This window comes from Chelonoidis abingdonii, chromosome 8 (assembly GCF_003597395.2).
Source record: "Chelonoidis abingdonii isolate Lonesome George chromosome 8, CheloAbing_2.0, whole genome shotgun sequence".
Lineage (NCBI taxonomy): Eukaryota > Metazoa > Chordata > Testudines > Testudinidae > Chelonoidis > Chelonoidis abingdonii.
Window position 1 is genome coordinate 19,894,606 of NC_133776.1, and position 19,624 is coordinate 19,914,229.

Consider the following 19,624-nt stretch of genomic DNA (forward strand, 5'->3'; position numbering starts at 1 on the left):
CGAAATCGATTTAAGGAGGCGGTAAAATCGATATTAATGACAACGTCATGTGAACGGATACAGCGTTAAATCGGTATATCGGCCATTAAACCGATTTAAAGTCGCAGTGTAGACCTGGCCTAAGAGTCAGAACTGCTGGGTTAGTTTCCGGGCTCAGCACTGATTTGGAGTGTTGTTTGTCACAATTCACTCTGCCTTTCTGTGGAAATTCCAGAAAGGGTTAAAAATGGAATAGTGATCCACATTTATTTTTAAAGAAAAACCTAAAATGCACATTGGCATATAACCCTTCTTATTTTTTTATGTTCCTATTATAGTTCAAAAGTAACCACACCATTTCTCCAAATGTTATAACCCATATAAAAGTAAAATCTCTTTTAGTCCATCAGCATGTTAAGAATCACAGAAAATGGCATTTATAGTTAGAACTGTGCAAACCATTACCTAGGAAATCATAAACCATGCAAAATTTCCATGGTTGGAAATCCCATAATTTCATTTCAATAATCTATATCTTTCTTTGTTGTCTGTTACTTTTACAGCTATACAGAGCTTATGCAGCTTTCCCAGATTTCTTCCGCAATTCTACAGCACAGTGGTGGCAAAGAGAAATAAGAGAATACCACACTAACCCAAATCAACCAGAGAAAAGTGTGAAGTTTGATGGCTTGTGGATTGTAAGCATATATATATATTTTCTGTTTTATAGCTAAGTTTTTTGTTTACCTTTGCTTTTAATAATTATAGAAAAATTCTGCTGAAGTAAAAAAGTGTTTTAAATTACTGAAACTCTTTTTTAGCATTTGTAGGAGTTGGTTCAAAGTCTTGAAGAATGTGGAGATGTACCTGACTCTCAAAGTTCAGAGCCAGTTCTGGATTAAAACTTCCTGAACTTTGTCCTGTCCATATTCAGGATTTAGCGTCTGCTCATTATAGAGATAGAGGCCAAGCACAATGTTTATACTGCAAGTCTACACTCCCTCCAATTTGGTGGGGCTCATGTCCATGCTTTTAGTTTGGACCTATTGAAAACTAACATGTTATCTTCATATAGCTGTAGCAGATTATCTCTATAACCTCAGTGGCAGAGCCCAAATTACCATGGAAACCTGCATGTTAATCCTACCTGCAAATTCAGTGGGTTTGCTTCCTTGCTGCTGTATGTTAAGGACAGTGGGGTTGGAGAGACTTCCTCAGTTTGTGATGGATCTGCACCTGCCTCTCCCAGCTCCATTACAATGTTCTCTCATGCCAGGGTCTGGAGTGGTTGTTGCATGCTGCATATTTTGCTCTGATATGCAATAGAATGATCACTTCACAAAATTATGAAGGTTACAGTCTCCCTCAGCATAAGAAATTAAAAATGTGAAAGTTTATCTGACCGACTTTTCCCATAATATCTTGTGATTCAAAGAATTCTGTGTTAAATCCAATCATGCCTAACTCCTTTTCACATCCCATTCCTTTCAGAAAGTAAGCATGAAGAAGTTGTTGTTCAATTGAATTTATTAGGAATATTAATACAACGTTATCTGCTGAAGAACAAGTCCTAATTCTTTTATTAGTGATATATATTTAATTTCATTACCTAAATAACATTATCTCAATTTCCCCCCTTCCCCATTTAAATATCCCTCTTAGGATGATTTTTCTTGTAAATACTTGTCCACAGCACAAGTCTCCCAAACAGCTTGCTACAACTGCCATCTCTGCTGCACAACTGCAGAACAATGCTAGATGGAGTGTGTTGTTTGTTTCTAAAATGGAATAGACATGCAATAGCTGTAGGAGATATCTAATGTTAATATATTGTTGTCTCAAAGAAAAGAAATACCTAGCCATTCAGTAAAATGTTTAGTATCTTTCAATAATGCCACCCTTGTATTATTTTAACTAGTGGACAACATAATGTACCAACCAAGGCCACACAAACTATTACACATATTGAAGGTCAGAGATGAATAACTTATCTATCCATGTACAAAATTAGCCTTTTCAGTTAATATATATGAGTTTGTTTAAAAATTAGTCCAGTACCTTCAATAATTGCCATGGGCCGCATCTCAAGGATCACATCACAGAGTTTATTTTCCTGGAGACTTTCTAGCTATACCTGTATCTATGCTTTCATTTCTAGAAGGCAGGATATTAAGGAAGTTTCCCAGCAGAGACTCTGTTTCTTTTTCAGCTGGCCCTCTGAAAAAGAAACATTTAGGCTGTGATTTCTCAAAATACGAAAGGGGAAGGTGGGAGCCCAAATTTCAATGGGAGTTGGCCACCCAACTCCATTAGAGTCCTTTAAAAATCATGGCCTTAACTTTAAGGAATGGGTTCATCTTGGGCTGTATACCAGTTTCTGCTGGGATAAACCCTTCCACAAGATCCTGACAGTCTGTCACTGGGAATTTGCCACAAAGAAATGTGATTGTAATCTCTGCTCTGCCGGAGTCATGCAGAAGGGGGAACACATACCAGAAAGTATGCATTACTCAATAAGAGGAGAGGTGTTGTCTGTGTTTGGAGGATGCATTGATCTACTGTATCAGATCATCAACCTCTGCAGGCAGCACTCCTGTGTATGCCCAGTAATAACTATTGCACCACTTCTGGAAAGCACTTAAGCACATATTTGAATTTAAGCCCTTTCTCACAATAGCTGGGATATAGCAGACCCATGTTTATTTCATCTCTGTGTCTGATGTGGAAACAGGGCTGCCCAGAGGGGCGGGGGCAAGAGATGGAAATGTGCCCCAGGCCCCGGGCTCCACCAGGGCCCCCACAAGAATGTCTGAGGCTCCCTCCCCAGCCCCGACCTGACCCCTCATCTGCCCCTCTCCTGGAGCCTCAGTGCATCCAGCAGCGTCCCAGAACAGTGCTGCAGCGTGGCTCCGGTGGGACCCCTGAGCTCCGCCCTGCTCAGAGCCGCGTGTTAAGAGGGAGGGGTTGCGAGCTCCAGCGGGGCCTGAGCTCCCTCCGCTCAGCTTGGGTGGAGCTGAGGGGGTTGGCTAAGGGGCAGGGAGTCCCAGGGGACAGGGACGGGGCAGAGGTTGGGGGGGCGGTCAGGGGACAGGGAAGGGGGGTTGGATTGTGAGCATTCCAGGGGTCTGTAAGGACTCAGCAGAGGTTCGGGGAAGTCGGGGGGGTCCCAGGGTGGTGGTGGAGGGTGGGGTCTCTGGGGGACGGTAAGGTGACAAGGAGCAGGATGGGTCAGGGATTCTGAGGGGGGAATGTTGGGGGGCAGGAAGTGGATAGGGGTCAGATAGGGGGCAGGGCCAGGCTGTTTGGGAGGCACAGCCTTCCCTACCCTAAAGCTCATTCGGCAATTTGAGGCTTGTAGAAGAGCCAAGCTGTTAGCTTTTCCATTAGGGCTACCATCCCTTTCACTTCTCAAATGCCAAATTATAGTCTATATTTAATTTCAGTGCCATAGGGAGATTCATGTCAGGAGAGGGTAGCTTCATTTAAAATTAGCCATTGAGGGAGGGATCACATGAGAAAAGCAATATTCTTCCCAGCCCTGCCAAGGGAGACCCCCACCTCCTCTACATTCCCTGAGGCTCCAGAGGGGTTAATTCACTGGTTCTCAAACTTTTATACTTGTGACCCCTTTCACATAGCAAACCTCTGCGACCCCCCACCCGTTATAAATTAAAATCACTTTTTTAATATATATATTTACCCTATTATAAATGCTGGAGGCAAAGTGGGGTTTGAGGTAGAGGCTGACAGCTCGTGATCCCCACTAATAACCTCGTGACCCCCTGAGGGGTCCCGACCCCCAGTTTGAGAACCCCTGGGTTAATTTAAATTTAGCACCCTGTGTCCATTCACATGCATGTGCTATTTTGAGCATTTCAGTTTTCACAACATAGGCTCATCCCAGATTCTGGAACAAGCTCAAATGCTCAGTTTGTGGAGTATGTACATAAGCTATACTAAAGACAAACCCACAGGAACAGTCTCCAGTTTGTGAGGGATCCCATGGAGTCAATCTCTAGGAAACAGATAAATGCATGGTGGGTAAATCCATTAATGGCTATTAGCCAGGATGGGTAAGGAATGGTGTCCCTAGCCTCTGTTTGTCAGAGGGTGGAGATGGCTGGCAGGATAGAGATCAGTTGATCATTACCTGTTAGGTTTACTCCCTCTGGGGCACTTGGCATTGGCCATTGTCGGTAGACAGGATACTGGGCTGGATGGACCTTTGGTTTGACCTAGTATGGCTGTTCTTATGTTCTAACCTAAATAAACCCAAAGTTATGGAGACAGATATGAGTCAAGAAAGCCAGCAGAGAATCAGAAACCTGGAAAAATCTCTGACTGGGTGGGCTCAGGCGTTTGGTCACAAGTTGAGGTGGTTCAAAAGTTTTGGATTTTTTTAAGCAGAATTTTTTAGTGTTTCTTTAAACAATCAAACACAGCAAGCAGCAAATATTTGGCCACACGCTTCTGAAACCCCAAACCATATTCAGGTTTTGGCAGACTAATTTCAGCTTTTCAATTAAAAAAAACACAACAAATTTTGAAGGAAAGCAGACATTGTCCGTGATTTTTTTCTGCTTTTTAAAAACCCCTAGTTTTCAATCCAGAAAAAGTTTTGATGGAAAATATTTTTCCAACCCTTTTAATGAGCTTTAGTGCCTTTTAGCACTAGCTGATGCTGAGAACCAGTGGTACCTTGTAAAGAAGTTTTCTCAAAACTAGGTTTGTGCTGTGATGCACAAGGTCTATTTTTCCCAGGGCCACCTGTCGGGGGGAGCAAGTGGGGCAATTTGCACCAGGCCCCACAGGGACCCCCATGAGAATATAGTACTGTATAGTATTGCAATTTTTTTTATGGAAGGGGCCCCCAAAATTGCTTTGCCCCAGGCCCCCTGAATCCTCTGGGTGGCCCTGTGTGGAAAAGGCATTTGAACCTTCATCTCCTATGTCTCAGGAGAGGTGCCCTAACCACTGGGCTGGGGGGTAGTTTTGCTCAAGCTTTCCTGTTGACGCTGTTCCACAATATATAAATAATGAACTAGGCATTGAGCCAGAGAAAGAGTCACTTTCGCTCTATAGCCAGGCCTCTGGTTAGGTTACTGATCTGGAATGTGGGAGACCCCAGTTCAAACCCTTATTCCAATGACTAAGAAGGAGCTTAACCAAAGTCTCTGTGAGTTCAGAGAATCTGCCATGGAGGAAGCTATTCTGTCAATATCTTGATAGCTGGGTTTGTCAGTAGATCCACTGTAACTTTGCATTTTCAGGGGGTTATAAACTGAGCATAAACAAAGTGTTACAAGCTAGAGCCTTGCATATTAGATCTCAGTCAGGTGCATTGTTTCTCCTTTCCATTTGTTTTTTTACAAATATAAATTTTGATCACTGTCATGTCAAGAAAATGTAAATTGGCTGAAATACTAATGTTAAAAAAATGCAACTGTAAATGCTCTTGAAGGAGTTTTATTATGCATCTATTTGCAAAATAACATTTAATATGTCACATCATTGAAACAAACAAAATTCATTTTAAAATGTTCATTTTTCTTTGTTTTTTAGGACATGAATGAACCAGCAAGCTTTGTTCATGGATCAGTCGAAGGCTGTAGAAACACAGAGCTAAACAATCCTCCCTATATGCCCAGTAAGTATAGTAACTATCTTGTACTTCCGTAACTGACTCTGGTTATTGTATCATTCACTTATACTTCATCTGAGCCCAAAATTGTCAAACTCTGATGCTTTATTTAGCAGCTAAATAAAAGGGGCTTGATTTTTTTCAGAGATTCTGTGCACACCCAACTCCTGATTGTAGTGAGGAGCTGTGCTTGCTCAGGAATTCTGAAAATAAAGCCACTTTTAGTTAGGTGCCTACATAACATAGATTTAGAGGCTTAAGTCTAGATATGTTTGACAAAATGGCTCCAAGCATTTTACCCATTTACTTTGTTTCTTCACATGAACAGTGCAGTGCAGTTTCAAGTACTTAGAAAATATTTTCCCTACCTCTTACCTTTAGCAATAGATTTGATTTAAACAATTCAGTTTAAAAATCGCAGAGCTTGGGCTTGGGGAAAACACCGAATTCCATAATCAACTAAAAATTTTCTTCATTCCATAGTTTAGAGACTTCAGGGCAATAGCTTGTACACTATTGGCTGAGCTTGTGCTAGAGCCATTGTAAAATATGGAACTTTAGCAGAGAATACCTTAACAAATAGTTATCCAGGAGGATATTTTCAAAGACACAAAAAGGTAGTTAGATGCCCAACTTCCTTTGAAAGTCCTTTGTGGTGCTCAAAATTTTCCTCTGAATGTTCTACTCATGTAGACTGCTATCATGTGCTTACTTCTTCCTTCACGTCTTCCATACAGTTTCTCAATATTAATTTGTGTAGTTGTCCCTAGCTTAATACTTACAGATATTTTTCCATTATTCAGGTTATATGGATGATGTGGAGAGATGCTTCTAAAGATCTGCAGCATCCTCTGAGTTAAGAGATCCTGTTCATACAGGCTGAGAACAGCATCTTCAGTGAGATTATTATAGTAATGTTGTAGTTCCAAATTAATATACAGGATTATTGGGAACAGCCAGTATTCAAAATCTAAATGGTCAGAAAATTTAGAACGGTGTTCTTACAAAAAACAAAGCAAAGCAAAACTAAACAAAAGCCCACTGCACAGGCAGTTAAAAATGGTAAATGATTTGGTATGATTTAATGATACAGATATTTAAACTTCCTTCTCATTAGGTTTGGAATCGCGGTCACTTGGGTTGAGTCACAAAACTTTATGCATGGAAAGCGAGCAGATCCTGCCAGATGGAACCCCTGTTAGACACTATGATGTGCATAATCTCTATGGATGGTCACATGTAAAACCTACCTATGAGTAAGTTGTTTTCTTTCTCCTCTTGAGAAGCTAGTCTTTTTGTTGCTCTTCAATAATTCAGACACCTCTTTACTGACAGTAATACTGGGAAACCGTTAGCAACTGGAAAATTTTAAAAATACAACAAAATATAAACACCATCTCTGTAAAGTTTACAAAATTCTAATATTTTATTAGCAAAGTTCTCAAGGGCATACGGGCAGTCCTGTCTATATGTACTCAATAACTTTTGAAAGCCACATCCAATCAACTCCAAAATTTCAAGGAACATTCTAGGCATCAGTGAGAAATTTCTGGGGAAACTGAAAAACCAAAAGAGGGAAAATGCAGGGTACATGGAGCTTCTTTCCTCTGTTTATCAGAGCCACAGCTTCAGGCACCTCTGCAAGAGTCTGTAGACCAAAGAACTGGTTGATGACACCCATCCTTCCAGCCCCTATCTCATCTCTGCCTATCCTTTCAGTACAGATTAACTTGTTGACACCCTGAAAGAGTTCTCTCCCAGACAGAATGAAGACAAATAATTGTGTGAGAGGAAGGGGTTTTGTGAGGGAAGGGGATGAAATGCAGGTATGTACACATGGTCTGGAGAGGGAGAATAGGGTGCCCTCGTGTCATGTGGATGGAAATAAGGGGAAGGAGGGAATGGTGGGTTCATGCAGAGCCCATGCCATGTGACAAGCGATAATGGGAGAATAGGGGCACACAGTCTTGGACATGGGGGATTGAGCAAGCCTGGTATGGGGAGACAGGGAGAATAGGGGCACATGCAGAGCTGCAGGCTCTGGGGAACTCTGGTGGAAAGGGTAGTGAGGGAACACAGATCCCCTGCCATAGAGGGAGGAAAAGGGGGACTCAGAGCCCCAGGCATGAAGGAGGGAGCAGAGGAATTTGCAAGGACTCCCTTCAGTAGAGAGGGATGGGAAGAAGGTACTTAGGGAGCTTGTGGGGGGCCATGGAGTGAAGCAAGGAGTTCCTAACGTGTGTAATGAGCTCAGTCTACAGAAGCTATGAAGTGTGTGACCCTCTATTTTCTTTTTACTTTGACTTGGGCAAAACGTGCTTCAAATTAATGTTTTGTGTCCAGCTATTTGTATCGGTGACCCACCTTATCATATTTAATTGATACTCCCTTTTTGTCTGCTCCTCTTGGTTCATGACTTGAAAGATTAATTGTTTCAAATATAAAAGGAGCATGACTGATTGGTGGTGCTGAGTTTAGCAGTAACCTGGAGACTTCTCTGGCTTTAGTTGTGTCACCAGTGTAATATTATGAGCTCAGTATTCACAGCCACAGTGATGTTCTGACTTACTCTGGCTGGAAGGGTTTCCACTGTGCTTCAGCCCTGTCTTTAATATAGCTGTTGCCACACTGAAATGCTCTCTTCCCACCCCAACTCTGCCCTGACACGTACCTTGCATGTTTTCTTTTGTGTCCAGGAGGGACTGGCCCACAGGAGGGAATGGCATAAAGCTACTATGGCAGCTTTACTAGGAGAAACTTCAGTTGTGCAAAACAACCATAAATTTGATGTAGTTGGTGCTTCTTTATAAGGGCATCCTCAGTATGGCAACCTTGACAAAGGGAAAGAGGGTGCCCATAAGCCTGGCTAGCCCAAACTGCTGTAAGAGCTTTTGGGGGGCTGTTGACAGCCAGTGTAAGATAGATCATTCCTGTTTTAATTTTAAAGTTGGGACCAGCATAGTATTTGAAGGGGTGTAGGATCAGGGTATTGTAAATGTGAGTTAAAGCCATTTTTGCATTCCTTACTCCCACACTGGACTGACTTTGGTATCCGTAGGAATATTAGCAGTCGAAGGTAGCTCTATAAGGGAAGAGAAATACCTAACAAATCACTGCTTGCATTCTGCATCCATTTTCAAGTCAACCCCATGCATGTACTGAGGATGAAGAATTCACATTCATCTGGCTGATTCTCTCACCACAAAAATAAACACAATCTAACATGTAATGAAATTTGCTTTTGTTTTGTGTTTCTCTCTTTTCCTTCTTCATAGTTTCCTTTATCATTTTTCTCATATCTTTCTGTTTCACACATCACACTTCTGAAGTTTCTTGCTTGGCAGTATGCTTTTCATCTGACATGAGGTTTACGCAAAGGGCAGACTGAAAGGATCCAGAAACAGCTTGTAAGAGCACAGTTAATTGGAGTCAGAAGCTGGAAAATGTAACACGTTTTTTAATGCAAGTACCATACATGTCAAGGACAAATGGACTAGGTTTATGTACTTGTCTCATGACAGTGTTTGGCTAGTGCTAATAGTTGAGAAAAGAGAAAAAAGCTGTAGGCTTTCAAGAAGTTGGGATCTCTTTTCTCTGAGCAGAATTTTGAGTGACACTGTTGTTGCTGACTTGCACTGTTTATTGGAAGAAAATAGTGTTCAGCCAAAGCAAGTATTTAAATAGAAAACCAAAACAAACCTCTTTCAGTATCTTATGTTTCTATGATCACCGTGCCTTTAAACAAAATCTAGTCCTTTACCGCATACTGTACTTTTCTATTGCTGGGTGTTACATCAATGGGAAACAGTCTTACAAGTGTGTGTATGTGTGTAGGTACTGCGTGAAAGCTGTTTATTGCTGGAAAATGTAGCTGAGAGATTAGGAGAACCGTAAAGTAGCTTTGTATTTCAGTATGCATAATGCATAACCGGAAATTGCAAACAAAAGATCAGATCTCATTAATAAAAATAGGTACTTACACAAGGTTTACAGCGTCTACACTCTGGTCTACACTAGAAAAATTGCCTGTATTCCTAAACTACATCCAGATCACTCGAGTCAGTGACCAACAACTTTAGGTCTCTATTTTTTCTCCTGGCCATTTGACAGTTTGACTTCCTTCCTAGTGTTTTTTTTAAAAAGCATCCAGTCATACCATTTCCTTGAACAAACCTCTCTATTGCCTTTGTGTTCTCTTTCTAATTCTGTCCAGTCCATGACAGACCTTCTCTGAAATAACTGGAGGTTTTCCAGCAGAAACCAAGACCTCTTCAAAAATCTCTCTGGGAGATATGGATTTGCTATCTCCCTATCTTAGTCAGCCTCTCACAGCAAAGCTGAAGACTCACTAGACCTCTCCATAGCAAGGTGGAAATGGTACTATTCTTTCTCTTCTCTGCAGTGACCATACCTGAGAGACTCTGTCTCCCCGGAAAAGTTTTCTCTCCTGTCAGGTGATCTCTGAAAGGTCATCAGGAAGAGTACTGGAAGAAGTGATACTTTCTCAACCCGAGGGAAAGGAAAGCAAACAGAGCACTGCCTCTGCTCTTACCTAAGGAGGGAACCAGCTGCACCCCTAGCCTCTTCCCTATCATTCACTCACTCCTGAAACTCCTCAGACTCTCCTTTCCTTCCACCAACTCCACAACCACCTTACCTAGATCTTGTGTCCTGACAGACACATTTCATCTGTAAAATGGGGACAATAGCACTTCTTTACCTCACACGTATGTTGTGAGAATAAATATATTAAAGATTATGAGGCATTCCACTGCTACCATGATGAAGGTCATATGAGTACCTGTATAGATGGATGGTATTCTGCTACCCGCTCACAGGAGTCCATATATACCCTTCCCTGCAACAAGGGGGTGTTTTAATGGAAAAGGAGAATCAATCCCCCATATTGCTAGGCTAGGCTACAGAGTCTTCAAACATGGAATTATATGGTTACTTGAGAACCTCAGCATTCATTTAAAAACAAATAAGTTTTTATATCACTTATGGTTGCAGAGAACATATGAAATCATTAAGACTAAAAAAAGGCAAAAGCTCAAATTTATTATTTTTTGTAGATATTGGGATTTTAAAATAATTATGTCTTCACAAAATTTTTTTTTGAGTGCAAGCTTTAGTCTAGCCTTGGAAGAACAGCTAAGTGGAAGATGATAGCAAGATTTTCTATGTGTTTGTTCTAGCTCTAACTTCTCTCTCTCTCTCTCTCTTTGCCAACACAGTTTCTCCAGCCAAGGGTTGCTGTCACTGGTAATACCTACAAGAATGCCCAGCTCTTGCCCAGCCAGCTTTGAGTAGAGAACAGTAAGAAGAAGTGGGTGACAAGATGGTTGCCATAGGGGCTTGTGTAATTCATAGTCAGTGGGTATGTCTGCACTGCAACATTCCCTTTCGCAACCCCATGGGAGTGAGTCTCAAAACCTGGGTTCCAGCCCAGACAGGAATGTCTACCCTTGCTATTTTCAGCCCCATAATGTGAGCCCAAGTCAATTGACCCAGACTCTGAGATTCACTGCTGTGGGGTTTTTTTCTGCAGTGTAGACATACCTGGTGGTGTATGAGGTGATCTCCTCTCTGCCTAATCTACAGAGGATATGGGTCTGTTAGAACCTTCTGCTAGTGAGCTTGCCTGTTTATCTCAAGCTGTAGAGACTTCTGCTTTTTATTTCAGGAGATCCTTGATTCAGTCTCTGATATTGACCAAGAAGGCAGCTGTCATATTTGCTAAGAGGGAATTAAAGAGGTCAGGAGCTATAGGAGGAAATAGCTGGGGACTCAAAGGGGACAAACTGAGGTGGGGGCAGTGGCAGAATGGGAGACTCTAGGTGGCAGGAACCTGTGATCCTCTTGGAGAGGTTTGCAGATCATTCTCTTTTTCAATTTGTGTCAGTCCTTCCACACTTTGGAAAGTTGTATTCACAGAAACAAGCAAATGCCTCACTGAAATGTGAGGCAGTGAGGCTGTTATGAGTGTATGTACTTTTAGTGTGCCAGTATTTTACTAATAGCTGATATATATCAATATTGTCTCTAGCACAAGTGAAGATGGGAACTGAACTCATTTGAACTGATAAAAGTGAGACCTGATGGTAAAAAGTTTGAGAGCCACTGATACATTCTACATGTTGGACTCTTGATTGCTTTTATTCACTTATATTTTATTGCTCAGTTACTATGATGATTGCACTAGATAGACAATACTGACTGTTCTTTTCTTTTGCTTGCACCAACCCCTTAATCAAGATAAGGTCATGAGTGTGACTTACTTAAGAGGATTCTACTCTGATAATTGGAATCTGAAGCAGCAAAATTGTTTTGTGTCCTTCAGAATCTTTTTTTCAATTGCTGAATTTAATTCTTCAACACAAACTCAGTGTCTCAGTTTTAGTCCAGCAGTTTCACAATCACCCTCTCCAAGCAGATGCAATTTTCAAGTCACATTTTAAAAAAGAGTTTACCCAAATCTGATATTACAGAAGATTATTTTCTCACCTACCTGGCAGAAATTAGTTTTACACAGATTCTAATAACTTCATCCATATAATTTTTGTGTTGTGCAACCTTAATCACTGCCTGGCTTTATCAGAGAAAATGGTCATGGTGCTATTTCTAATATAGTTTAATTTAGATGCCATCAAATGTTTTCTTGTCCCAACGCATTCAGACACAACATGCTGCATTTTCAACTGAGATATATATTATGAGACAGCTACCCCAGGCTATCTTGGGACAGTGTTCTGCATTTAAACAAGATCAGTCAGTCATAAAAGCGCACACTCTGCTGCTCATTTACAAGACTATCCTCAGCATTTTGATCAGCTGTTAAGAACAGTAATTAGCCAACAATAACCTAAGTAATTAAAGTAATTAAAATATGAAATACCTTTTGCTTCCAGGTATAGCTATGATGGACTGCTTTAATTATAGCACTGATATTGTTTTGGTCTTATAGTATATATCAGGCTACAGTATGTGAATTTGTTAAATGCAGGGCACAGTATATGCATTCTTGAATTAACATCCTTAACCAAAAATAAGATATAATTTTAAACAGGGAAATTAGTGAACTTCTTATGTAAATGATATGCATAAGCCTTTCTCATTAACAATTTATTTTCTCAGTTCCAAGGCGAACTTTATTATATGTTAATTCCTTACTGAGTAATATCCTATCCAATTTTAGATAATGTCTGATCTAATGATAATATATCTAGGTTATTTCATTTCCAATTCAATGAGCAAGCAAAGAACAGCATTTTTCTATGGGCCTTAATGACCTTAAAGCCCTTGGTAACTTTGATATTACCATAAAGAAAGAAAATATCAAGGCCACTTGAATTTTTGACTGAGTGGATGTTATATTTGGTAGTATGCCAGTGCATCACTGTCAATCAAGGCACTTGCAGAATTGCTGACAGGACAGTAAGGAATTTCTGATTCTTATACTGTCAGCCAAATCAAAGTAAGATTTGGAAATTGTCTGTAGACGATAACTTAACACTGATGGGTGTATTATCATTGCTTCTGAGTATTAAGGATAAAATTAAATCTAGTGATTTTTCTTCTGTTTTTAAAACGTTCACCTGAGCAGCAGAAATGATTAAGATAAATGATAGTTTATTCAAACACTTCTTATACTTGAAAATATGGTCAAAACATCTTTTTAAAAATCTTAAATGTTCCAAATGTATCTTCTATGCCAGCATTAAGATGGTGTAATATCATAATTAAAGAAGTGCCATAGTAGTACACATGGGAGCAATCAGAGTCAAGAAATAATGATGCAAAGTATAATTTTCTTATCAGGAGGTGCAATATAGCTTACATATATGAACCTAATGAATGATGTTTTCTGGCCATCATTCTGGAATGGCTTCAAGTTAGACTATATTATACAGCATCTGCACAATCCAGGGGCAAAATTCTGACATTTTCTCAGGGAAAAGAATGGGATAGGAGAAGAGTTATTTCCTGAGCATTTTGCCAGCACAGATCAGATACAGACAGGAGGACTCAGGGAGAGGATTCTTATTGCTGTTTCAGAAATTGAGAGCATTTCCTCCCACAGGACCATCTGCTTGACCCCACCAGATGGATCAGAGCCCTGGCTATCCATGACCTCTTGATATTCTAGTTGTCTCTACTCTATCCCTAATGCTAAGGAAATGCTAGCTGCAGCATTCTTCCTTGGTCTTGTGTGATACAAGATGGGAAGATAAAGCAGAGATGATCTTGGTGCCTTTCATACTCCATATGGCAGCAAGAAACTTCAGGGTAACAAAAGCATTTCAGCAAAAAGAACGTCTAAAACATATAGGCAATCAGTAATTATTTATACTAGTGTACTGCCTGGCAGTACTTTTTCAATAGTACTTCCCTAAAATGTAAGAACAAAAGTACTGACGATCACAGCCCCCCGTCTTAAAAGATACTATCCTAAAAATGGATCCTTTTTATTTGCCTTCTGGTTTTTAAACCTTTGTGGTATACTTGAGTCACATGTTTTTTTAAAAGTTTTCTTTGCAACCACAAGAGCTAAAAATTTGCTTTATTTTTTTTAACAAAAGCAGAGATTCTCAAGTAAGCACATGTTTGTCAGAATTGTCTTTAAGTAAAATATCAAATACTGCGAGACTGATTAAAATCACAAGAGTTGGCAACCTTGGTACAAATACTTATTGAATGGAGCAGCAATATTGAAGTTCATTTTATCAAAAGATGAGAAAGATGGGGCTATAAAATCATATTCTCTGGATACCTGAGTCATGCATTTTTAGTCACTAAGCAATAATTCCTAATATGTTACTGGTTCATGGAAGAATCTGCCGGCACATCATTATTCAGGGATTAGAAAAATAATAGCATTATGTATATATGTATATCACCTTTTTATTCTGAAAAATCCAAAGCACTACACCAATGAAATCCTTCTACATTTGATATGGAAAGGTATAAGATTAATTGGTATACAGAGCAGTGCACAAAACTTGTGGGGCAACAGAGACACAGGGCTTACCCTATTGGAAGTGCCATGGGCTTATCAATGTCTACAAAGAGCAGTCAAGATCTCTTTCTTTAAACTCACATCTGAACGTCCTACATAAACTGTAAATTGCATGAAACTCAGTTTCTCTCTCACTCTCTCTCACATTCATATAAAGGGCTGGTCCTTCGAGAAAGTTTAGGTATTTCAGACTTGAGTCATAGACCCCCTAAGTCATCACCAAAAAGGGGTCTAACTCTTGAAGAAAACTGAGGACGAGTATGCCTGTCCTCCACTTCACCGTTGCCTCTGTCCAAGCTGTAACTGTTCAATGGGTAAACAAGAGACCTTAATCTCCATTCAGAAGGACTCTCTAGGCAGTGGTCTCCAAAACAGAGTTTCCATTTATGATATTGTAGAGCTCAAATTGCAACTTTTGTTTTTTGTAGTTTATAGATTTTAAGGCCAGAGGGAACTGTTGTGATCATCTAGTCCAGGGGACAGCAACCTCTGGGACACGGCTCGCCAGAGTAAGCGCTCAGCCAAACCTCCGGACGCGGCAGATAAACAAACTGGCCCAGCCCACCAGTGTGCTTACCTTGGGGAGCTGTGTGCCAGAGGTTGCCGACCCTGATCTAATCAGACCTACAGTACAGCACAGGACATAGAGCTTCTCCAAAGTAATTCCTGGAGCAGATGTTTTTGAAAAAGCATCCAATCTTGATTTAGATATTGTCAGTGATGGAGAATCCACCACAACCCTTAATAAATTGTATCAGTGGTTAATTACTCTCACCGTTATGAATTTGCGCCTTATTTCCCATCTGAATTTGTTAAGCTTCAATTTCTAGTCATTGGAACATGTTATACCTTTCTCTGCTAGATTGAATAGTCCATTATTACATATATGTTCCCCATTTAGGTATTTATAGATTATAGTGAAGTTATCCCTTCTCTTTGTTAAGCTAAATTGATTGAGTTCCTTGACTACCACCATAAGGCAAGTTTTCTAATCCTTTAATCTTTCTTGTGGCTCTTCTCTGGACTCTCTTATCACCATCTTTCTTGAACTGTGAACACCAGAACTGGACACAGTATTCCAGGAGTGGTCACACTAGTGCCAAATATAGAGGTAAAACAGCCTCTCCACTCCTACTTGAGATTCCCCTGTTTATGCAACCCAGGATCACATTTGTTCTTTGGACCACAGCCTCGTATTGGGAGCTCATGTTCAGCTGATTATCAATCACAGCCCCAAATCTTTTTCAGAGTGAGTGCTTCATAGGATAGAGTCCCCCATTGTGTAAGTATGGCCTACATTCTTTGTTCCTAGGTGTATACATTTATGTTTAGCTGTGTTGAAATGCATGTTGTTTGCTTGTGCTCAATCTACCAAGTAATCTAGATCACTCTAAATCAGTGATCTTTTCTCCGCATTATTTACTACTTCCCCAATTTTTGTGTCAGCTGCAAACTTTTCCCAGGCCATTGGTAAAAATGTTAAAATAGTGTAAAATCAAGAAAGGATTCCTGCAGGACTTCACTGGAAATAGACTTGCTTGATGACGATTCCCAATTGACAGTTACATTTTGATGCCCATCAATTTACCAGTTTTTAATCCATTTAATGTGTGCTATGTTAATTTTATATTGTTCTAGTTTTTTTAATCAAAATGTTATATAGTACCAAGTTAAATGCCTTACAGAAGTCTAAGACTATTATGTTAACACTGTTACCTTTGTCAACCAAACTTGTACTCTCGTCAAAAAAAGACATTACCTTGGTTTGACAGGATCTATTTTCCAAAATGCCATGTTGGATTGCATTAATTACATTATCTTCATTTATTTCTTCATTAATCAAGATCTGTATCAGCCACTCCATGATCTTACCTGGGACTGATGTCATTACCAGGTCATCATCTCTACCCTTCTTAAATATTACCACAACATTTGCTTTCTTCCAGTCTTCTGGAACTTTCCCACTGCTTCAAGGCTTATTACAAACCAGCAATAATGGTCCAATGGATGCCTCAGTCATCTCTTTTTGAACTCTTGAATGCAAGTGATCTGGACATGCTGATTTAAAACTACCTAATTTTAGTAACTTCTGTTTAATATCCTCTAGAGATTCCAGTGGAATAGAAAGAGTGTTATCATCACCATATGATGACTTCCGCTATACTGTGCGCTGGTTAGGTCTCAACTGGAGTATTGTGTCCAGTTCTGGGCACCGCTTTTCAAGAAAGATGTGGAGAAATTGGAGAGGGTCCAGAGAAGAGCAACAAGAATGATTAAAGGTCTTGAGAACATGACCTATGAAGGAAGGCTGAAAGAATTGGGTTTATTTAGTTTGGAAAAGAGAAGACTGAGAGGGGACATGATAGCAGTTTTCAGGTATCTAAAAGGGTGTCATCAGGAGGAGGGAGAAAACTTGTTCACCTTAGCCTCTAATGATAGAACAAGAAGCAATAGGCTTAAAGTGCAGCAAGGGAGATTTAGGTTGGACATTAGGAAAAAGTTCCTAACTGTCAGGGTAGTTAAACACTGGAATAAATTGCCTAGGGAGGTTGTGGAATCTCCATCTCTGGAGATATTTAAGAGTAGGTTAGATAAATGTCTATCAGGGATGGTCTAGACAGTATTTGGTCCTGCCATGAGGGCAGGGGACTGGACTCGATGACCTCTCGAGGTCCCTTCCAGTCCAAAAATCTATGAATCTATGAATCTGTTTTCATCAAATATAGAACAGATATATTATTGGATATTTCTGCTTTTTCTGCATTGCTAGTGATAATTCTACCATGTCCATCTAGTAATGACCAACACCACTGTCAGTTATTTTTGTTCCTAATATATTTAAAATACTTCCTATAATCCTTAGATTTGCTGGCTATAAATTTGTCCTTGTGTCCATTGGCTTTCCTTATCAGTTTTCTACAGTTTCTAACTTCTGATTTATATTCATCATTGTCAACTTCGCCTTTCTTCCATTTCTTATGTATTTCTGTCTTTAAGTCTTTTTTTTTTTAACTATTTTCACTTTACCTCCAAACCATGTTTTAAAACTAGTGCAGCCTTATTCCTCAGGTGTGGGATTGTGGCTTTTTAAGCATCTAGTAAGGTGGTCTTAGTGATTCCCAATTATCATGTACATTTTTCTGATGAACTTCTTCCCCCCAGCTGGTTTGACTCATATTTATTTTCCCCAGCTTTTTGAAATTGGTACATTAAAGCACCAAATAGATATAGTAGTAGTCTGGACTTTATTCTGCTTGCACATGATAGATGTGATCAAGTCATGATCACTTATACCTAAGTTACCATTAACTAGATCAGCCAAGGAGCAAATTCAGAAATCACAACATCCGCATAGTCGCATAACCTCAACACGAACACCAGCTTTTTACATTACTTGACCTCCCTAACCTGTTTTGAGAATGTTTAGATAGTGTGATAGTCTCTTGGTTGCCTTTTATTGTATCCATGTTGACTTACTGCAATCCTCTATTTACTAGACTTTCAGGCAGACTTCAAAAAAACAGTCTTTACAAGTAAAAAGTAACAGCCAGTCATAGGCTTCCAGGTTAAATTAGATTTTTGTTACATCACATATAACTGATGTTCAGGTATGTATCAGGGTCAATCTTGCAAGGTACTGAGTACTCTCAAAATAATCCAGCAAGGCAATTAAGCACACACTTAACTTTACACATTTGTAGTCCCATAAAGACATTTTTTCTTGACATGTACTTTATGTTCACAGCGCTATGTGCAATTTCCAAGTCACTCCACAAATAGAGTAATACAAGCAGAGTATGAAAGTGTTTGATAATACATGACGAAGAAGTAGAAGATACTAGAAAACTTACTGTTTATCTTGGAAGAAATAATTACAATGCATTAGTCTAGTTTAATTACTATGGTAATTTAAGTGACGTGTGTTTTTACTGTAATTATATGTCACTAAAGCTGTAAATCCTGCAGAAGAAAAAAAATAAACTGCCTTATTGAAGCAGCTGTTCAGGCTATTATTGTGCAGATAGCATTAGAAAGCAATGTGATTTCATCAGTGTAGCTTTTAAACTAGTACTTTATTGTTTTTGTATAAGGATTCACAGTATGTGTTTGTTCACAATGTTACATAGGATCATAGGAATTGTCCAAGGAGGTCAGACCCGTGATTTATCTACTCTGCTATCAGAACAGAGGCTAATATCTGAGACTTCAGAGGACTACTCAAAATGGACAGTTATACAATAACCAACCCCTAGGGGAAATTTCTTCCTAACTTTGTCAGCTAGTAATTGGTTTGCCCTAATGCATCTGTGTTTAACACCGCAGCTGCTTGGGCTCTATGATACTAAAGAATTTTAGCAGAGTAGTTTACAGTGGCACAAGACTTTATTTTATAGAAGTTTAGCCCATTTTCAGTCTGAGTGGCTAGTCAAATTTCAGGGCCCTGGATGTATTCCAGTTGGAAGTGGAAATTGATGGAGGCTGGTATTCTCTTTGATGCAATCTTGTTTATTTTAAAAGTTGTGCTTCTCCAAACACAGGAGGAAAAGAGCAGTTTCTTAGCATACAGCCTCAAGACTCTTTAGCCAACAAACCCAAAAGCTATCACTAGCTTTTCCTGGGTCACATTGTGCTTACAGGCTATTTCTTGACTTTCTTGCATTTTGCCTCTGTCTTTCGCTCTGTTCTTGTCTGTTGTCAGTTTCTGTGTTTTCTCTCACCCACTTCCACACCTCACCATGGATCAACACCCAGTGAAGCCCCTGTCCCTGGTTCTAGTTTCTAAGGGTATGTCTTTACTACTTGCCAGATCGGCAGGTACTGACTGATCTATCAGGGATCAATTTATCGCGTCTAGTGTAGACATGATAAATCGATCCCCGATTGCTGTGTCATCGACTCCTGTACTCCACCGTGGTGAGAGGCGGAAGCGGAGTTGATGGGGTAGCGGCAGCAGTTGACTCCGTGCAGTAAGGACGCGAGGTAAG

The 19,624-nt window shown here is 39.9% G+C and overlaps 1 protein-coding gene across 1 annotated transcript in view; it reads left to right on the plus strand.

Annotated features, from left to right (window-relative positions):
* SI (sucrase-isomaltase) overlaps positions 1–19,624 on the plus strand; it is a 198,485-nt gene that overhangs the window by 96,999 nt on the left and 81,862 nt on the right. Inside the window, 3 exon segments of the mRNA XM_075068972.1 lie at positions 543–677; positions 5,542–5,626; positions 6,738–6,876. Of these exon segments, the coding sequence (XP_074925073.1) occupies positions 543–677; positions 5,542–5,626; positions 6,738–6,876 (359 nt within the window).